Here is a 21,531-nt window from a genome sequence, read left to right as displayed (position 1 = left end):
AAAAAACGAAGTATCGGAAGCAGTGTGATTTAAGAGAGAAAATGTATGTATGTAGGGATAACTAATGTATTACCGGGAGACAGGGAAAAGTGTTGACAAGTATTAGTGAGTATGTAGTTATGAAGTAAAAACATGTACTTGTGAAAACGTGGAGAGAAAAAAAGTTTAGGCAGAAACTTGTAACTTTGAAGGAATGTTAGAAAAGATACCAAAGACCGATAAAAACTTTGAAGGGCGTAAAGGAAAGAAAAGGAAAGAATGTGAAAGGGTCAGATAGAAAAAAGTATATTAGCGACGAACTTGTAACTTTGAAGGAATGTTAAAAAGAAAAAAAAGAAAGGTGCGGAAAGTGAAAAGGGTCGTCAGATAGAAAAAAATATATTAGCGATGAACTTGTTTCTTTGAAGGAACGTAAAAGAAAGAAGGAAAGTTGCGGAATGTGAAAAGGTCATCGGATAGAAAAGGTATATTAGCGACGAACTTAAAACTTTGAAGGAACGTAAAAGAAAAGAAAAAAGAAAGGTACGGAAAGTGAAAAGGGTCGTCAGATAGAAAAAAGTATATTAGCGACGAACTTAAAACTTTGAAGGAACGTAAAAAGAGAAGGAAAGTTGCGGAATGTGAAAAGGTGTCAGAAAGAAAAACTATATTAGCGATGAACTTAAAATTGAATGAATGTAAAAGAAAGAGAGAAAAAGGTCGAGAATACGAAAAGGTCACCACAAAAATAGAAAAATAACGATCACTGAGAAACATAGGTGATCGAGTGTAAATATATATGTATGTGACTAAAAAAAGTGTTAGATGTGGAAAAAAATGAAAACCTGAAAAGTGTGTTAGAAAATTTAGTAGAGAGTTTAGTATACCCATCAATGAAAATACAAGGTTGTGAATATGATAAAAAGTTACATACAAATAGAAAGCTGTAAATTGACAAAGAGCGGAAGGTTGTGTGGTGAATCAAGCATTATCCAAAGGCAGACAGAGTACGGAAAAGAAGAAAACTATGGAAGAAATATATTAGTGAAAAACATCCCCTTATATGGAAAAGAAAAAATGTATTGAAAAGCGATTCATACCTAAGAAAACAGCCCCCCACTCCTTCACTTCCTCCCCCTCGCCCTGACCCCTAATAGAAAGACCTTTGTATGGGGTGTGCGTACGGGAGGTGAGGAGTGACGGAAACCCTTATGAAAATGAACAAAGGAAAATGGAATGACGTAATTAGAGAAAAAGAAAGACTGAGTGAGCGAATGACATGTCGGAAAAGAGAAGAAAAAAGGAAGTGATTGAAAGATGAAGTAGAGGAAATGGAAGTGCGAGAAAGGAAGGGAAAGAGAAAAGACGAACCACAAATGAAAATTAAAGAAAAAAAACGAACGGAAAAAAATCAACAGACAGACAGACACGGGAAAAAAAACAGAATCGCAGCAAAACCCATGACCAAAAAAAAAAAAAATAAACACGAAGCCGTACGTGAAACAAAACAAAAAACAAACGAAAGAATAACCGTAGCGAAACCATACAAACAGACGAACACACACGCACAGACTTAACCGTAACATTTCTACTCTTTATGCAACCGAGCGAGTGTGTGAGTGTACGCCAGAACATAGACATTTGAGGGCGGTGGTTTACGTCGATGCACTCCAGCGATGACGAGAGATTTCCGTTCTTAGCTCTTACGATTATGTACGTATTATGCTTTATGGGGGAAACGATGCCGGTAGTAGTCGTGGTAGTAGTAGTGGTAGCGTAGTGTGTGGGCCAAAGCATTGTATATTGACGATTACAACCACTACCATCACTCCTCGACGTACGATGAAGCTTACGATAGTTACATTCCGAAAACAAACACACGCAAAGTTGGACGTAATTTCTCACTTCCCGAGCGTCATAGCCTAGTCTGCCCTTACCGTAAACGTGCCCAGAGTCGGAACACTTGCCAAAGCCTACGATCGGGTGGAGTCTCCGTACGCAAGGCTTATATTTTTTTGTGTTTTGTGATATTTGGAAGTCTGATCAAAAGTCGAGATTCAAAGTACACGCCGCAGAGTCTTCCAAATTTTACCGCTGTTGTGTCATTGTAAAGTCGCCAAATCGTAAGTCGGAACATCGTAAGTTGAGGGGCGTTACTACTACTACTACTACTACGACTACTACAACTACGTCTGTACTATTAAGGTATAAGTATTTGATTTTCTTGTACTTATACTACTACTACTACTTCTACTATTATTATTATTATTATTATTATTATGTATTATGAGATTTAGGAGTATAAACTTAATATATTTATACCGCTATTTTTTGCGCTTTAACGTGACTATGCTATTGGTATCGTCCCTATTGTGTGGGTGGGGGGGGGGAGGGGGGGAAGGGCGTAGTTTGGTGTCTGTTTTTGAGTTGACGTCGGAGAAGAAAGTACATGTCGCTGATGATGGGTATTGATGCAGAGGGAGGGGAAGAGATTACAGAAGGATATGGTGATGTTTTTTGCAATGTCGTGTTAGTACTTATTAACTATTCTGTGGGTAATTTGACATTTTTTTGGGGGGGGGGAGTTAATTAGGACTGTTTAATTTTCCCAGAGTTAAGCGACATATTGCAAACACGGTCGTAAAAAGTCATATAAAAAAAAATCAACGAAACCAAGCATAGTAACCACGCCTTGAAAAATGAGCCATATAAAGACAAAACAGCCACATCATTGTTCCTGAAGACTAACAAGACATGAGAAGGCTGGGTTTTAGAATGGACAAACCCCTACAAAGTGCCGGAGATGGAGCAGCTAAAAAAAAAAAGGAAATTAATTAGAACGTTTCAATAACACACACATACAGAAAAAGTTTGCCCAGGAGGGGAAAAATAAAATGGGACCCTTTTTTTCTTTTTTTCTCTCATTTTATTCAGATAGTTGAATAAAGGGAAGGTCCGGGGGGATACTATATGACACGTAAAAGGAAGGAAGGAAGGGAAGGGAAGGAAGAGGTATCAGTCAACATTGTCGGTCTAATAGCCAGTCAAGGGAAAGGAAAGGAAGGAAGGAAGGAAGGAAAACATATGACTTGATGGTGAATGGGTTAGAGAATAGAGGAGGAGGAGGAGGAAGAAAAGAAAGGGAAGGAGGGAAGGGAAAGCCAGCAAGCATCATTAGTTTCCATTCAATCGTAGACGCCCCTTTCTCTTCTCTTCAGCCACTGGGGGGAAAAGAAAGAAAGGAAACAAGATATATGATAAGATGATTAATGAGTTAGAAAAGAAAGGGAAGGAGGGAAGGGAAAGCCAGCAAGCATCATTAGTTTCCATTCAATCACAGACGTCCCTTTCTCTTCTCTTCAGCCACTGGGGGAAAGGAAAGAAAGGAAGGAAACAAGATATATGATGAGATGATTAATGAGTTAGAAAGTAAAGGAAGAGGAGGAAGGAAGAGTCAACCAGCATTATTAGTTCTCATTCAGCCATAGACGTCCCTTTCTCGTCTATCAGCCACTGGGGGAAAGGAAAGAAAGGAAGGAAACAAGATATATGATGAGATGATTAATGAGTTAGAAAGTAAAGGAAGAGAAGGAAGGAAGAGTCAACCAGCGTCATTAGTTTCCATTCAATCAATATGATGAGATGATTAATGAGTTAGAAAGTAAAGGAAGAGAAGGAAGGAAGAGTCAGCCAGCGTCATTAGTTCTCATTCAATTAGGGGGAAGGAAGGAGAGCAAGGAAACAAACTCTGAAGTGATGGTAAAACGAGTTAGACAAAAACATAGGTAGGTTTAGTTGAAGAAGTGCATTCATGGTTAGTTTCTTTGTTTTATTTCATTGTATGTATTTATTTATTACTATTTTTTATCTTTGTGCACCCACTCAATAAATAGTATTGACAGAAGACGAGCCTTTTCCTGCAGTGCCTGAGCCTCAACAAACACACACACACACACACACACACACATGCCTAGGGCCGCTTTCACAGTCGTTTTGTTTGTGATCGTTACCAATGGCGCCGATCGACACTAAAGTTTTCCACGTGAAACTGGCCTATGGGGTAGTGATGGCTGCAGAGGGAGCGAGAGGTGTTGAGTGTGTGAGTTAAGGTGCGGGGCTAGGCTAACCCTGCAGCCGCCACTACCCCATCGGCCAGTTTCACGTGGAAAACTATAGCATCGATTAGCGCCATTGGTAACGATCAACACAAGCAAAACGACTGTGAAAGCGGCCATCAGTCTATAGAGAGGGAGAGTGGGAGGAGTTTAGGGAGTTATTGTTTTGCTTCTGTGTGTGTGTGTGTGAAGTGAAGGGAAGAGGAAAGAAAGCGAGGGAGGGAGAGAGGGAGAAGAGAAAGGTACTGAGGGAAGGAAGGAAGGAAGGGAGAAGGAAACACACACACACACACACACGCACGCACATGCAGGCACACCGCACACCACTCCGGTAGCTCAGTGGTAGAGTTCTGGGTTCATGGGTCTGGTAGGTGGAGGTTCGAACCCCATTCAGGCCCACGATTCTTCCACTGACAGGAGCGGTTACTATTCCATCTTGAGCACGGGGGATGGGGTGTGTGTGTCCCGGGAGTCCTCAGAGATTGACTATAATGAGCTTGCTTGGGTCGGGAGGGTGCTTGCTGGTACATTATAAGGAGTCCAGCTTGTGATCAGACTGAGGGCAATTTACACACACACAGACACACACACACACAGGGATAAAGAAAAAACATTGTCTGTATACCGAATACGTAAAATACATAATCCTTTAGGGAAATATAATCAATACTTCAAGCTTATCTTTAGTAGGTGAGAAATTTACCAAACGTGTCAAATGAGTATTGTCAAACTGTGATGCCGAGCCAGTTACAGAATTAGTTAATGGGCAGTTTAATTGTAATGGGTGTAGTCATAAGCTTGAAATAAGGGGAGAGTGTGAGAATTAATAGTGTGTAGGTCAGTGAGTGGTAATTGTAGGTGAAAAAATTAAAATACAGTCGCCCCTCGCCATATCGCGGTTCACTGTTCGCGGTCTCGCCGTATTGCGGATTTTTAAATTGTATACTACTGAAAGTCTTACTGAGGGAAAGTGTGAAAGAAAATTGATTATGAATAGTGCAAGAGAAGAAAAGAGAGACAGAATGAGAGAATGATTTAATTGGTCGATGAAAGAAGAAAAATTGTAGAAGGTAAAAAAATGAAAATATTGAAAGTCTTATTGAAGGAAAGTGTGAAAGAAAACTGATTATGAGTAGTGCAAGAGAAGAAAAGAGAGACAGAATGAGAGAATGATTTAATTGGTCGATGAAAGAAGAAAAATTGTAGGTGAAATAATGAAAATATTGAAAGTCTTATTGAAGGAAAGTGTGAAAGAAAACTGATTACGAATACGACAAGAGAAGAAAAGAAATGTACGGAGAGACGGAATGAGAGTATAATTCAATAGACGAAAGAAGAAAAATGGAAAAGAAATTGTAGAATGGAAGATAAAGGTTGAAAAAAAAATTAATAGCCAATGTAATGGAAGGAAAACAGCGTAAAGAAAACTGATGGGAAATAGCACCAAAGAAAACTATGGGAAAACAAAATGGGGGTACTATTTAATATATGAAAGTAAAGAAAAAAAAGAGAAATGAGAATATGTCTACATGATTAAAGAGATGAAACTAAACGGAAATACCAAGAATGGAGAACTTAAACAAAGCTGCATATATAGATAATTTAATAAGTGGTCAGTAGATAAGAAAATAAATAAAACTGAAAAGACACACAAAAAAGCTACATGTTTGTATTGACGCAGAAAAAAGAAAATTAAACAAAGAAAGACGAGATAAGACCAGTAGTGCAGTTTTTATATTGATGCAGAAAAGGAAAAGAAAAGAAAAGAAAAGAAAAGCGATGGAAATACGAAATTGATGCTATGTATTTTAATTGATGTAAAAAAAAGAAAAACTATGAAAAGACGAAATGAAGCTAGTGGTACAGTTTTTATATTGATGTAGAAAAGAAAAGAAAAGAAAAGCGATGGAAATACGAAATTGATGCTATATATTTTAATTGATGTAAAAAAAGAAAAACTATGAAAAGACGAAATAAAACTAGTGGTACAGTTTTTATATTGATGTAGAAAAGGAAAAGAAAAGAAAAGAAAAGAAAAGCGATGGAAATACGAAATTGATGCTATATATTTTAATTGATGTAAAAAAAAAGAAAAACTAAGAAAAGACGAAATGAAGCTAGTGGTACAGTTTTTATATTGATGCAAAAAAGGGGAAAAAAAGAAAAGAAAAGAAGGAAAGCGATGGAAATACGAAATTGATGCTATATATTTTAATTGATGTAAAAAAAAAGAAAAACTAAGAAAAGACAAAATGAAGCTAGTGGTACAGTTTTTATATTGATGCAGAAAAGGAAAAGAAAAGAGACAATAAGAAGAAAAGCGATGGAAATATGAAATTGATGCTATATATTTTAATTGATGTAAAAAAGAAAAAACTATGAAAAGACAAAATAAAGCTAGTGGTACAGTTTTTATATTGATGCAGAAAAGGAAAAGAAAAGAAAAGAAAAGCGATGGAAATACGAAATTGATGCTATGTATTTTAATTGATGTAAAAAAAAGAAAAAAACTATGAAAAGACAAAATAAAACTAGTGGTACAGTTTTTATATTGATGCAGAAAAAGAAGAAAAAAAAAGAAAAAGAAAGCTTAAAAGACAAAATATAATGCTAAATATTGATATTGATGAGGAAGAAAAGGAAGAAAATAAAACTGGAAAGGGAAAAAAACAATGCTACATGTTTCTAGTGATGCAAAAAAAAAAAGAAGTAGCTGAAGAAAGTAGAAAAAATGGAAAGACAAAACCGATTCTACCTTCCAATTTACACTAACGCAGAAAGAGAAAGAAAAAGAAAACAAAACAAAAGACAAATGGACGCTGGATATATTTCAACGGAAGCAAAATAAATAAATAAATAAATAAAAATATGGAGAGACAAAACGACGGTACATATACATATTCTATCGATGCAAAAGTTGGTGATGATAACAATTCAGATCAGGAACAAAGTGCACAAAAAGAAATAAACTCACCTTCCGCAACCCTTAGTCCGACGGCAGCGTTAGTATTAGTGTAAGTGTGTTTGTAAGTACGTGTTTGCCGGTTACCATTAACTTTACCGTATATTTCATGCACAAAACTGTATTAAAATAAGCGTGTCGGAAGTCATAGTTTATAGGTTAGTTTATACGATTTCACTGGTGTGTGCGTGTGTCTGTGTGTGCGTGTGTGTGTGTGTGTGTGTGTGAGCCCCTATTGTGTATTGTAAATAATCCATAAATAAGATTTACACTCCCTTCTCTATACTTATACAACTTTTTCAGTCATTCGCATAACCCTGTCGCATAAGCCCCGCCCCCTCCCAGCAGCCTCCACCAATCACAGCCAGCCATTCACTGCTCTGGGAAGGGGCGGGGCAGAGCTTGTGTCAAGTTAACCAATTATATTCTCTATGGGAAAAAGGAGGGAGGGGCCTATTTGCTCTCCTAGCCAATCAAATGCATTATTTTGAAAAAGGGGAGGGGCCTAAAACTCGTGTCAGCCAATCATATGCTCTGTACAGAAAAAGGGGAGGGGCTTATTCTTTAGAAAGGGAGAGTGGGAGGAGTTTAAGGTTGGTGTTTTGAATCTCTTTGTGTGAAGTGGAGGGAAGAGGAAAGAAAGGGAGGAAGGGAGGGAGGGAGAAGAGAAAGGTGGTGAGGGCAGGAAGGAGGAAAGGGAGAAAGAAAGATTAGTGAGAAAGGGAGAAAAGAAAATGTAAATAAAGGGAGGGAATAGAAAAGAAAGGCTAAGGAGCAAGAAAGAGAGGTCAAAGAAGGAAGAGGAAGGAAAGGGTAAGAAGGAAGAGAAGGAGGAAAAAAGGAACGTCAGTGTCAAATCTTTAGAGCAATTTGGAAGAGGAAAAAAAAGTGAATGGGAGAGAAAGAGGAAAGAAAGGGAGGAGGGAAGAAAGGCGAGGAAAGAGGGAGGGAAGAAGGGAAGGAGAAAAAAAAGGGAATGGGAGAGAAAGAGGAAAGAAAGGGAGGAGGGAAGAAAGGCGAGGAAAGAGGGAGGGAAGAAGGGAAGGAGAAAAAAAAGGGAATGGGAGAGAAAGAGGAAAGAAAGGGAGGAGGGAAGAAAGGCGAGGAAAGAGGGAGGGAAGGGAAGGAGAAAAAAAAGGGAAAGGGAGAGAAAGAGGAAAGAAAGGGAGGAGGGAAGAAAGGCGAGGAAAGAGGGAGGGAAGAAGGGAAGGAGAAAAAAAAGTGAATGGGAGAGAAAGAGGAAAGAAAGGGAGGAGGGAAGAAAGGCGAGGAAAGAGGGAGGGAAGAAGGGAAGGAGAAAAAAAAGGGAATGGGAGAGAGAGAAGGAAGAAAGAAAGAGAGAGGAGAAATGGAGGAAAGAAAGCCAGGGAGGGAGGGAAAAAGAAACATAGGAGGAAAAGAAAAAAATTAAAACAAGTTACCAATACATCTCTTAACAATTACCGAACGGAAAATTACGTACCGGAATACACTAACAAAGCACCTTCCGTAACCTTTCATTTCAATCCCTATTATTATTACTATCTTATTTCCGTGTGCGCTTATCACAGCGTATACATGTGTGCGTAGTTTCGGAAGGACCTGGTTATGTATACTTACTTTACTGTGCCCGAAAATGTGTGTTCGTATTATTAGATTTATGGATTGTATTAGAGCGATCGGACTGCGCTGTATTGGTCTATAGATTTTGTTGTATAAGATGATTAAGTGTGTATGTATTGCTTCCTTCCTTTATTCTGTATGTATATGTATGATTAATTTTTGTTTGTTTATTTGTTTGTTTTGTATTTTTAAGGTCGTGAGTGCATAGTTTTTGTCGTGATTTTTTTTTTTTTTTTTTTTTTTTTCCGGCAATCGAAATATCAGAAGCCCTTTACCAAATCAATTTCTCTTTCTTATTTTCTTATATATCTTGTTACTAATTGCCTTCAAGATATCACAAGCCCACAGCCAAATCAGCTTCTCTTTCTTATTTTCTTATATATCTTGTTACTTATTGCATTCAAGATATCACAAGCCCTTTACCAAATCAATTTCTCTTTCATGTTTTCTTTATCTTGTTACTTATTGCCTTCAAGATATCACAAGCCCACAGCCAAATCAGCTTTCCTTTCTTATTTTCTTATATATCTTGTTACTAATTGCATTCAAGATATCACAAGCCCACAGCCAAATCAGCTTCTCTCTCTTATTTTATTATATATCTTGTTACTTATTGCATTCAAGATATCACAAGCCCTTTACCAAATCAATTTCTCTTTCATGTTTTCTTTATCTTGTTACTTATTGCCTTCAAGATATCACAAGCCCACAACCAAATCAGCTTCTCTCTCTTATTTTCTTATATATCTTGTTACTTATTGCATTCAAGATATCACAAGCCCACAGCCAAATCAGCTTCTCTTTCTTATTTTCTTATATATCTTGTTACTTATTGCCTTCAAGATATCACAAGCCCACGGCCAAATCAGCTTTCTCTTTCTTATTTTCTTATATATCTTGTTACTTATTGCCTTCAAGATATCACAAGCCCACAGCCAAAGCAATTTTTCTTTCTTATTTTTTCTTATTTTCTTATTTTTTTCTTTGCGTACTTGTATAACTGTTTTTTCACTTTCTTAATCTCCTGTAATATCCACAATGCCATAAATATTTCTGTACTCAACCGTATGACCACAATTCTCAGTCTATTATTATATTTCTCTAACTCACATTATTCAGTTTCTTAATCTACGGTAACATCCACAATGCCATAATTTTTCTGTACTCAACCGTATGATCACAATTCTCAGTCTAATTATATTTCTTTTTAGCTTTTTCAATCACATATTTCTTTTACTAACGCTAGATTATCCCTTTTCTTAATCTACTGTAATATTGACAATGCCATATTTTTTTCTGTACCCAACCCTGTCATTACAATTCTCAGTCTTAATATTTTTCTTTTTAGCTTTTCAATCACATATTTCTTTTACTAACTCAAATTATCCCTTTTCTTAATCTACTGTAACATCCATAATGCCATAATTTTTCTGAACTCAACTGTATGGTCACAATTCTCAGTCTTAATATTTTTCTTTTTAGCTTTTTCGATCACATATTTCTTTTACTAACTCTAGATTATCCCTTTTCTTAATCTCCTGTAACATCCACAATGCCATATTTTTTTCTGTACCCAACCCTTTCATTACAATTCTCAGTCTTAATATTTTTCCTTTTAGTTTATTCAGTCACATATTTCTTTTACTAACTCTAGATTATTCCCTTTCTTAATCTACGGTAACATCCACAATGCAATAATTTTTCTGTACCCAACCGTATGACCACAATTCTCAGTCTATTATTATATTTCTTTTTAGCTTTTTCAATCACATATTTCTTTTACTAATGCTAGATTATCCCTTTTCTTAATCTACGGTAACATCCACAATGCCATAATTTTTCTGTACCCAACCCTGTCATTACAATTCTCAGTCTTAATATTTTTCCTTTTAGTTTATTCAATCACATATCTCTTTTACTAACTCAAGATAATTCCCTTTCTTAATCTACTGTAACATCCATAACGCCACGATTTTTCTGTACTGAGCCGTATGACCACAATTCGCAGTCGTATCATTTTTCCCTATGCAGATCTTCCACCATTCCAAAGACAGATTTAATAATGCAAAGTCTATACCATTAGTTCATTTATTATTATTATTATTATGTAGAATCTAAACCCCTATGAAGGCATCTGCTCCTCTCGGCGGGACACTGTGTATTTTTAAGCGCTTCGGTAGATTGTAGGATTTGTAAGCTAAGGAGGATTTATATAAGGAACGCTGAGAGACGGTGTTTGTAAATATAGATCGTAAGTTTGGAAAGTCCTGTGGCGTTTTAATTTCCAAGAGCGTGAGAGAGAAGTGTAGCAAAAGAGAGAAAGATTGGAAAGTCCAGTGGCATTTTAACCCAGTAGCTGCGGGGATCACGTTTCTTAATGGCCCCTGTAAGCAAGAAAAATGAGAAAAAAAAACACTCATGCAAACCATTTCATAATATATATCAACGGATTTGTGATCAGTTTATGCATCATCTATTTTTTGGGGTTTATATCATGGCAAAAATTTGGCCCGTCACTGGTACACGGTAAAGCCACAAATTTGGACCGTCACTGGTACACGGTAAAGCCACAAATTTGGACCGGCGCTGCTACCGGGTTAATATACATTAGAGAAAGAAAATAGAGAAGGTTGAAAGTCCTGCACAATTTGATTTCCAAGAGTGAAAGAAGTGGAGCAAGAGAAAGATTGGAATTTGATTCCCAAGAGTGTGAAAGAAGTGGAGCAAGAGAAAGATTGGAAAGTTCTGCGGCATTTTGATTTCCAAGAGTGTGAAAGAAGTGGAGCAAGAGAGAGAAAGATTGGAAAGTCCTGCACCATTTTGATTCCCAAGAGTGTGAAAGAAGTGGAGCAAAAGAAAGATTGGTAAGTCCTGCGGCATTTTAACCCAGTAGCTGCGGGGATCATGTTTCTTAAAGGCCAGCCCCACTAAGCAAGAAAAGTGAGAAAAAAATCATCACTCACACAAACCATTTCATAATACATACAGACTTGAGACAGGCAGATAAACAAACACAGATACATAAATAAAAAAACAGACAGTCAGATACTTATACAGACAAGAGATAGACAGAGAGAGGGAGAGATGAATATGAAAACGATAGCCAAAAAAAACAAAAAAAAAACATACACACAGAGAGACAAACACACATCTAAACAGACAGACAGACAGACATGAAGGCCGACACAAAAACAGCCACCGAGCAAGTCAAATCTTTATTCAATCATCAGTGTGGTTTTTATTGTCACACTAAAATAGCCGGAGCAATGGGAGCGCAGCGTCATCGTCGATCATCGCTTGTGCTCGCCTCCGTCCTCTATGCTGTCGTCGTCAATCTGAAACAGAGGGACGAACCGGACTGTTACAGAAGGTACATAGCGGCTTTTTTTTTTAGCGGGATTTTTTTAACGGTTTTTGTTGCCCTTGAGCCGTCTCCTTTGTTGTGAAAAATAAATAAATAAAAATGGAAGCTTGTGGAATAATGAAACGGTAGGGATTCAATGCAGGTAAACAAAACAAAAAAAACATACACACAGAGAGACAAACACACATCTAAACAGACAGACAGACAGACACGAAGGCCGACACAAAAATGATGTGATGATATATTAATGTATGTACGTAAATGTCATCAGGAACGAGACATTGCAAGTGGATTTTAATGTTGGTAATAGTGAAGCGTAGGTTTGAATCATTACTTCTGAACAATGCCTCCTCATGTCTTTTTTTTTTTTCTACATCTTTCTTTGTGTACATGTATATATCTTTTTTCCAGCATGTATTTTTCTCTTTCCGTCTCTACATTCTCTTCTTCTTCTTCTTCTATACATCTCTCCCTTTTCTCTATATTTCTCTCTAATGTCTTTTTTTCCTTTCTCTTCATATATTTCCATCTCTTGTGTCCATATATTTACCTGTCTGTATATTTATCTCATCTTCCTCCTCCTCCTCCTCTTCATCTCAAGCCTTCCCTTCCTTACCCATCCACATTACAAGATACATTTAAAGTGGATTCTAATGTTGGTGATGCAGTGAAGTGGAGGTCTGAATCATTATTACTTCTGTACAATATCTTCCTCCTCCTCCTCCTCCTCTTCATCTTAATCCTTCCCTTCCTTACCCATCCACATTACAAGATACATTTAAAGTGGATTCTAATGTTGGTGATGCAGTGAAGTGGAGGTCTGAATCATTATTACTTCTGTACAATATCTTCCTCTTCCTCCTCCTCCTCCTTTTCATCTCAAGCCTTCCCTTCCTTACCCATCCACATTACAAGATACATTTAAAGTGGATTCTAATGTTGGTGATGCAGTGAAGTGGAGGTCTGAATCATTATTACTTCTGTACAATATCTTCCTCCTCCTCCTCCTCTTCATCTCAAGCCTTCCCTTCCTTACCCATCCACATTACAAGATACATTTAAAGTGGATTCTAATGTTACTCATCTATCCACTCATCTTCCTTCCATCTCCTCCTCCTGTGCTTCCCTTCCTCTTCTTCCTCCTCCTCCTCCTCTTCATCTCAAGCCTTCCTTTCCTTACCCATTCACTCCCTCCTCCTCCTTTTCCTAAACTGTCCCTCCTCAGCTTACTCATCCATCCACTCATCTTCCTTCCATCTCCTCCTCCTGTGCTTCCCTTCCTCTTCTTCCTCCTCCTCCTCCTCCTCCTCTTTCTAGCTATTCATTCTCTCCCCTTCTTCTTCTCCTCCTTCAAAACTCCCCTTTCGTTTCCCATGTCCTTCTCAACCTAATCTCTTCTCCCCTCCCTTTCTCCTCTTCCTTCTACCCTATCCTCCTTTCCTTCCCTTCCCTTTCTTCTGCTCTTCCCCTTCTTCCTCCTTTTCCTCTTCCTGACCAGTTGATCCCCCTTCCTTTCTCCTCTTCCTTCTACCCTGTCCCTTCCTTCCCTTCCCTTTCTCTTCCTACTTTCTCTTTTTCTTCTCCTTCTTCCTCCTTTTCCTCTTCCTGACCAATTGATCCCCCTCCCTTTCACCCCTTTCTCCTCCCCCTTCTCCTTACCTCAGGCCACTTCTCGGGTATAAGGTCAATGAGGTCGTCCTTGATGTCACCCTGCACCACGATCTCGTCATCGCCGGTGACCGACGACCCGCATGCGAACTTGGTGCCGAAGAACTTGGCGGCAAACTTGAGGTCGATGTCTGTGTGTGGGTGTGAAGGTAGAGAAAGGGAGAGAGAGGAGGGTGGGAGAGAAAAAGGAGTGGGTGTGAAGGTAGAGGAAGGGAGAGAGAGAAAAAGGTATGGAGTGAGGAAGAGAAAGGGAGGGAAGGAGGGAGAGAGGTAGGAAAGTGGAGACAGAAGGGAGAGAAGGTGAGGAGTGAGGTAGAGAAAGGGAGGGAGGGAGAGAGAGGAGGGTGGAAGCAGTGAAGGGAGAGAAAAGGGTAGAGAAAGGGAGAGAGGTAGGAAAGAGTAAAGGTAGATAGGGAGAGAGAGAAGGTAGAAAGGTAAAGAGTAAGGAGGAAGAGGAAGAAAGGGAAGGAAAAAAAGGATGGAATGGGACAGGAAAAAAAATAATGAAAGGGTAAGAAGAGGATGAAGGGAGAGGAAATTTAGACAGTTGTAAAGAAATTAAGAAAATGGAAAGTGGAAAGGGAAGGGAGGTGAAGGGTAGGAAGGGAGGAAGAGGATGATAAAGGGAGAAAGAAGGGAAGGAAGAAAAGAGGGAAGAAAAGGAGGGAAGAAGGACAGAAAGGAGGGAAAATTTGATAAAGAAGGAAGATAAAAAAGAAAAATAGAAGTAAAGATAATTAGCAAAAAAGGGAGGGAAGGGAAACAGAAATTTATGAATGAAAGAAATTGGATGAAGAGAGAAAGAAGGAAGAGAGGGAGGGAGAGAGGAAGAAACAAAAGGAAGAAGCAGAAACCAAGTTAGTCTTATTTTCTTCATTAAAAAAAAAAATGCTGGAAAAGTTACCAGATTCACACACAAAAAAAATGACAAGAAAATATAGGGATGACATACTCCATATAAGGTTGAATTAGGCTTTGTTCAGCTAGTTTAAAATAAATGGGTGGGGACAATAGGAAGCTGACCCCCCCAATAGTTTAGGTTACGTTCCAAACACACGCACAAACAAACGCACTCACCGAACGTCTTCAGGCCCATGATGACGGTGTTCCGCTTCTTCCCACGTGGTGCCACAAACAACACCACCTTCCTCGGCCCCTCCTGCACCTTCTTCTTCTTCACCATGCCCTTCCCGCCCCTCTTCTGTCGCTTGCGCTCCTCCTCAGCACCCCCCTCCTCGCCCCCACCACCTCCGCCCCCTGCCGTACCCCCAGCTGGAAAGGGAAGAAGGAGGGAGATGAGAGAGAGAGAGAGAGAGAGAGAGAGAGAGAGAGAGAGAGAAGCTTAATGTATGTGTATAACAAATATAATCACAATGCAATCACATGAACTGTGTGTTATCAATCATACATGTAACACACACGTTTAAATATATGTACAATTAAAAACCTTCACCTTGGTGAAGATCTACAGTGTACACTAATAAGAGCATCAACACTCACTCTCATTCATAAGCTTCTCAAACATTTCCGGCAGGTTCTTCTCCAGCCACTGCTTGCACTTGTCATAGCCGGGGTAATACTCGCAGTACTGCAACGCAACACTCAACATTAAAATATGGGGCCAAAGGTTCAGTTACTGTCCCTTAGGCTAGGTTAGATAATCATGGAATTTGAATGTTTAAGCAGTCATTGAATTACCTAGATAATATATGACGCTTTTTAATTAAGAGAACCAAATTATTCATTAATTAAACTACCCCTAACCTCATTCCCCGCCCTTCCCCTCACCTCCACGGGCATGGTACAGTTGCCGCAGTATGCCACCGACAGCGGGTACTCCACGCCAGGCAGCGGGGTGATGCCGAACACCTCCCCCATGGCTCAGAGCTGGCATGGGGTGCGGGGAAAAGAATCGGTTAATCAGTGTTATAATAATGGTGATGTGTCGTATATGGTAAATTTTCCGTCTCCATGATAATATAGGTTAGGTTAGGTTAGGTTTGTTGGGTATAATAAGTATCAATAAATGGAGTTAGAAAAATGGAATTGGACTGCGTGAGACTCCTTCCAAGGCTATTAAGTTTTCCCAGGGTTGAGGATGTGCCTAAAAATAAATAAAATAAATAAAAAATGGCAAAATAAGTAAATATGGCCGTGATGTGTAAACGGTGTGTGTTATCCCTCCCCGCCTCCAAACACACACATAAGATTTAGTTCACAAGGTATATTACTCTACAAAACAGATACTTACTAATAAATAATAAAAAGAAATTAATAATAAGAGTTTAGTGACAAATATAGCCATGCTGTGTTAACGAGGTCTATATTTCCCTTCCCTGCCTACAAACACACACTTATAATTTAATTCACAAGGTATATTACTGCACAAAACACACTTACTAATAAATAATACAAAATAAATGAATAATAGGAGTTTAGTGACAAATATGGCCAAGCTGTGAAAACGAGGTCTATATTTCCCTTCCCTGCCGACAAACACACACTTATAATTTAATTCACAAGGTATATTACTGCACAAAACACACTTACTAATAAATAATAAAAATAAATGAATAATAGGAGTTTAGTGACAAATATTGCCATGCTGTGTTAACGAGGTCTATATTTCCCTTCCCTGCCAACAAACACACACTTATAATTTAATTCACAAGGTATATTACTGCACAAAACACACTTACTAATAAATAATACAAAAGAAATTAATAGTAAGAGTTTAGTGACAAATATAGCCATGCTGTGTTAACGAGGTCTATATTTCCCTTCCCTGTCTACAAACACACACTTATAATTTAATTCACAAGGTATATTACTGCACAAAACACACTTACTAATAAATAATACAAAAGAAATTAATAGTAAGAGTTTAGTGACAAATATGGCCAAGCTGTGTTAACGAGGTCTATATTTCCCTTCCCTGCAGACAAACACACACTTATAATTTAATTCACAAGGTATATTACTGCACAAAACACACTTACTAATAAATAATACAAAATAAATGAATAATAGGAGTTTAGTGACAAATGTGGCCAAGCTGTGAAAACGAGGTCTATATTTTAACTCCCCGCCCTCAAACTCACTTATGATTCAGCTCACAAGGTACATTAATCCACAAAACAGGGACTCACCTTTAAAGTAGTGGAGAAGCTGAGGTTAAATTAGTATAAAATCACTAATCCTGTTGAGCCCCGGGGGTTGGTCGATTCAGGTGGTCTCGGTCTGGGTCTGGTCAGGCGGGGAAGAGAACTGTCCACGAGCCTAATATTATTTTTATTCTTTATTTTCTGGCTATTTATGGGAGTTTGCTAGTATATATTAATCAGCGTACTTTCTATTATATTTTCATGTGATGTTTTCTTGTTTTTAAGTTTGGGATATGGAATGAGTGCCCGGGTATGGCTATTTATAATTAAGGGAGTTTTCTAATATAACTAAACAAACAGACTTTTATCTTGATTTTACGATATATTTTCTTCTTGCTTGTTATATAAAATGAGTCTTTGGTTATGGGTGTACGCGGTTAGAGGTGCTTTCCTAATTATGTTTCTTTTTCTTGTTTTTTTTGTCTAAATTTCACGTACCGTACTATTTCCTTGGTTGTTTTAAGATTGTTATATAAAAAAGTGCTTGGTTATGGTAGTTATATAGTTCTGCGTCTGTTTACCGTATATAGTTTTCCCACGTATTTTCTTTATACAGCAGAGGAGAAGCTCAAGGGCAAAAAAAAAGAAACTAATTAAAAAAAAAAGCCCGCTATTCGCTGCTCCTCCTATATGTTGCTTTTTATTTTTGTCTTCCTGTTTTGTCTTCGTCTGCGGCCCCTGAAGGTGATGTCCTAAGGCTATATATACCAAGTCAAGTCACTCTGCTTAAAAACTGTGACCGGTACGCGCAGGAGGCGGTTTTGGGGCGGAGCAGCGGGATGACGTCACTTGGAGCCAAAAAAAAAAATACCCGCCAGTTCAGGGGTGACTAAAGTTGGGGCCGTGTGTGCACTCTGGATGTGCATTCTCGCCTTCTTTCACAGCGCGTTCAGGCAAGCCACTGACGAAAAAATATGTCTTTTTATTGTGCTATTGCGTGACTAATTTCAATGACTACAAACGGCGGTGTGGGGTGTGAGGGAGGGCATGATGAAGTGATTGATTTAAATTAGTACGCCTTTCATCGTTTTCTCTAAATCCCTGTTTCTACATTCTCTAGTTTGGCTCCAAGCAGTGTCACGCATAAACCACGCCTCGGCCGTGTCTCCTCCCACAAACCTGCGTATGACTTGACTTGGTGTATATAGACTTTGGTTATATGGATGCAGTGTCGACATTATGCTCTGGGAGGCCATTCTACTTGTTTATATGTCTTCATTGATATTTATAACTCGGAGACCAGACCCTATGTGTTATGGACGTCTATTTTTTGGCATAGTTCTTCACTGTGATCTTAATTCTCCTGTTGACCCTATCTGCGACTTGCTTGACGTGTGCTTTTGGTAATCTAATCTATTATTCTTCATTTATTTTCTTATTATTCATCAGTAAGTCTGTTTTGTGGAGTAATATACCTTGTGAACTAAAATTTATGTGTTTGAAAGCGGGGAGGGGAAAAAACAAGAACAAGATCAAGGGGTTTGGTGGTGGCGGTGAAGTGTTTGGCGGTGAAGAACAAGAATTTAAGAGCTTTGGGTGTGGTGAAGAACAAGAATTTAAGAGTTTTGGGTGTGGTGGAGAACAAGAATTTAAGAGTTTTGGGTGTGGTGGAGAACAAGAATTTCTGAGTTTTGGGTGTGGTGAAGAACAAGAATTTAAGAGTTTTGGGTGTGGTGGAGAACAAGAATTTAAGAGTTTTGGGTGTGGTGGAGAACAAGAATTAAGAGTTTTGGGTGTGGTGGAGAACAAGAATTTAAGAGTTTTGGGTGTGGTGGAGAACAAGAATTTAAAAGTTTTGGGTGTGGTGGAGAACAAGAATTTCTGAGTTTTGGGTGTGGTGGAGAACAAGAATTTAAGAGTTTTGGGTGTGGTGGAGAACAAGAATTTAAGAGTTTTGGGTGTGGTGGAGAACAAGAATTTAAGAGTTTTGGGTGTGGTGGAGAACAAGAATTTAAGAGTTTTGGGTGTGGTGGAGAACAAGAATTTAAGAGTTTTGGGTGTGCTGGAGAACAAGAATTTGAGAGTTTTGGGTGTGGTGGAGAACAAGAATTTAAGAGTTCTGAGTGTGGTGGAGAACAAGATTTTAAGAGTTTTGGGTGTGGTGGAGAACAAGAATTTAAGTGTTTTGGGTGTGGTGCAGAACAAGAATTTAAGAGTTTTGGGTGTGGTGGAGAACAAGAATTTAAGAGTTTTGGGTGTGGTGGAGAACAAGAATTTAAGAGTTTTGGGTGTGGTGGAGAACAAGAATTTAAGAGTTTTGGGTGTGGTGGAGAACAAGAATTTAAGAGTTTTGGGTGTGCTGGAGAACAAGAATTTAAGAGTTTTGGGTGCGGTGGAGAACAAGAATTTAAGAGTTTTGGGTGTGGTGCAGAACAAGAATTTAAGAGTTTTGGGTGTGGTGGAGAACAAGAATTTAAGAGTTTTGGGTGTGGTGGAGAATAAGAATTTAAGAGTTTTGGGTGTGGTGAAGAACAAGAATTTAAGAGTTTTGGGTGTGGTGGAGAACAAGAATTTAAGAGTTTTGGGTGTGTAGTAGAACAAGAATTTAAGAGTTTTGGGTGTGCTGGAGAACAAGAATTTAAGAGTTTTGGGTGCGGTGGAGAACAAGAATTTAAGAGTTTTGGGTGTGGTGGAGAACAAGAATTTAAGAGTTTTGGGTGTGGTGGAGAACAAGAATTTAAGAGTTTTGGGTGTGGTGGAGAACAAGAATTTAAGAGTTTTGGGTGTGGTGGAGAACAAGAATTTAAGAGTTTTGGGTGTGGTGGAGAACAAGAATTTAAGAGTTTTGGGTGTGGTGGAGAACAAGAATTTAAGAGTTTTGGGTGTGGTGGAGAACAAGAATTTAAGAGTTTTGGGTGTGGTGAAGAACAAGAATTTAAGAGTTTTGGGTGTGGTGGAGAACAAGAATTTAAGAGTTTTGGGTGTGGTGGAGAACAAGAATTTAAGAGTTTTGGGTGTGTCGTGAAGACGGAAAACAAGGAAAAGAAAGTGTTTGGTGATGATCAGAACAAGAACATGATGAAGAAAACAAGAACAAAACCCTGATACCTGCTCCCCGACCATTAGGTTACAAGTTCAATATGTCACCTCACAGCTGCTGGTTCTGTGGGATAAAAAAATAAATTATAAAAGCCCTCTCTCGTAACCCTCGCCAAGCCGGTCCCTGCAACCTTCCTCGGGCTGATCTAATCTTTTAATCTACCTACGTGCATGGAGAATGAAGGATATTTTTTTTTTTTTTTACAACAAAGGAGACGGTTCAAGGGCAACAAAAAAAGTGAAAAAAAATAGTCCGCTACTCACCGCTCCCATAATAGACAAAAGTAAAGAGTGTAGCCAAAAGAGAGGTCAATTTCGGGTAAATATTGAGGTTAAAAATTAGAATGTCAACTATTTCCACCCAGCCACTGCCTATCAACCCTTATCTTTGGTGTTTAAAGTTAGATTCACCCTCAGAATGGACAATAAAGAAATGAATAGGGAAAGGGAAAAAAGGGGTTAGGGAGAGAAAAAAAGTAAAATATTTGTCCGTTGAACCCATATTTTCATTGTTATAAGGCACCATCACCCTGAAAATGGATAATAGAGAGATGAAACATAGAATTAGGAAAGAAAGGGGATAGAGAAAGGGGAGAAAGAGATAGAGAAAAATGAAAGTGTTAGAGTATAATCCGTTTAACCCATATTTTCATTGTTATAAGGTACCATCACCCTCAAAATGGATAATATAGAGATAAAACATAGAATTAGGAAAGAAGGGGGATAGAGAAAGGGGAGAAAGAGTTAGAGAAAGGAATATGTTAAAGGATAATCCATTTAACCCTTATTTTGATAGTTATAAGGTACCACCACCCTAAAAATGACCAATAAAGGGAAAAAAATATGTGAGATCGAGGGAAAGGGAATAGACGAGGAAGAGAGTTAAAGAAAGAAATTAAGGAAAATGAAAGAGTATAATCCGTTTTAACCCTTATTTTGATAGTTATAAGTTACCATCAACCTCAAAATGGATGATAAAGGGATAAAGATGAAATAGGGAAGTCAGGATGTAGGAATGTAGGAGAAAGAGACGAAATAAAAAGGAGTTAGAGATAAATTAGTGTAGCCTATCAATTCGTGTAACCGTTATTTGATAGTTATAAGTTACCATCAACCTCAAAATGGATGATAAAGGGATAAAGATGAAATAGGGAAGTCAGGATGTAGGAATGTAGGAGAAAGGGACGATATAAAAAGGAGTTAGAGATAAATTAGTGTAGCCTATTAATTCGTGTAACCGTTATTTGATAGTTAATTTAAGTTACCATCAACCTCAAAATGGATGATAAAGGGATAAAGATGAAATAGGGAAGTCAGGATGTAGGAATGTAGGAGAAAGTAGATGAAAGAAAAAGGAGTTAGATTGAAACAGTGTAGCCTATCAATTCGTGTAACCTTTATTTGATAGTTATAAGTTACCATCAACCTCAAAATGGATGATAAAGGGATAAAGATGAAATAGGGAAGTCAGGATATAGGAATGTAGGAGAAAGTAGATGAAAGAAAAAGGAGATTGAAACAGTGTAGCCTATCAATTCGTGTAACCGTTATTTGATAGTTATTAAGTTACCATCAACCTCAAAATGGATGATAAAGGGATAAAGATGAAATAGGGAAGTCAGGATATAGGAATGTAGG

The 21,531-nt window shown here is 38.2% G+C and overlaps 1 protein-coding gene and 2 long non-coding RNA genes across 3 annotated transcripts; 2 read left to right on the top strand and 1 right to left on the bottom strand.

The window, feature by feature from the left end:
* The first annotated feature begins 5,021 nt into the window (after positions 1-5,021).
* Positions 5,022-6,132, top strand: LOC126986232 (uncharacterized). The gene is made up of 2 exons (XR_007739431.1): positions 5,022-5,164; positions 5,301-6,132. It is a non-coding gene; the product is annotated as an uncharacterized LOC126986232 (long non-coding RNA).
* A 142-nt stretch (positions 6,133-6,274) lies between these two features.
* On the top strand, positions 6,275-10,926 carry LOC126986233 (uncharacterized). Its single transcript, XR_007739432.1, has 2 exons — positions 6,275-10,276; positions 10,552-10,926. It is a non-coding gene; the product is annotated as an uncharacterized LOC126986233 (long non-coding RNA).
* A 934-nt stretch (positions 10,927-11,860) lies between these two features.
* Positions 11,861-16,973, bottom strand: LOC126986231 (density-regulated protein homolog). The gene is made up of 6 exons (XM_050842199.1): positions 16,840-16,973; positions 15,479-15,577; positions 15,191-15,278; positions 14,768-14,962; positions 13,682-13,821; positions 11,861-11,993 (listed from the first exon to the last, which is right to left on the bottom strand). Exons 2-6 carry the CDS (start codon positions 15,566-15,568, stop codon positions 11,949-11,951), a joined length of 558 nt encoding a protein of 185 aa, XP_050698156.1. The 5' UTR covers positions 15,569-15,577; positions 16,840-16,973; the 3' UTR covers positions 11,861-11,948.
* Between the last annotated feature and the right edge of the window lie 4,558 nt (positions 16,974-21,531).

This window comes from Eriocheir sinensis, chromosome 61 (genome assembly GCF_024679095.1).
Source record: "Eriocheir sinensis breed Jianghai 21 chromosome 61, ASM2467909v1, whole genome shotgun sequence".
In the NCBI taxonomy this organism is placed as follows: domain Eukaryota; kingdom Metazoa; phylum Arthropoda; class Malacostraca; order Decapoda; family Varunidae; genus Eriocheir; species Eriocheir sinensis.
This window is presented reverse-complemented; position numbering and strand designations above follow the sequence as displayed.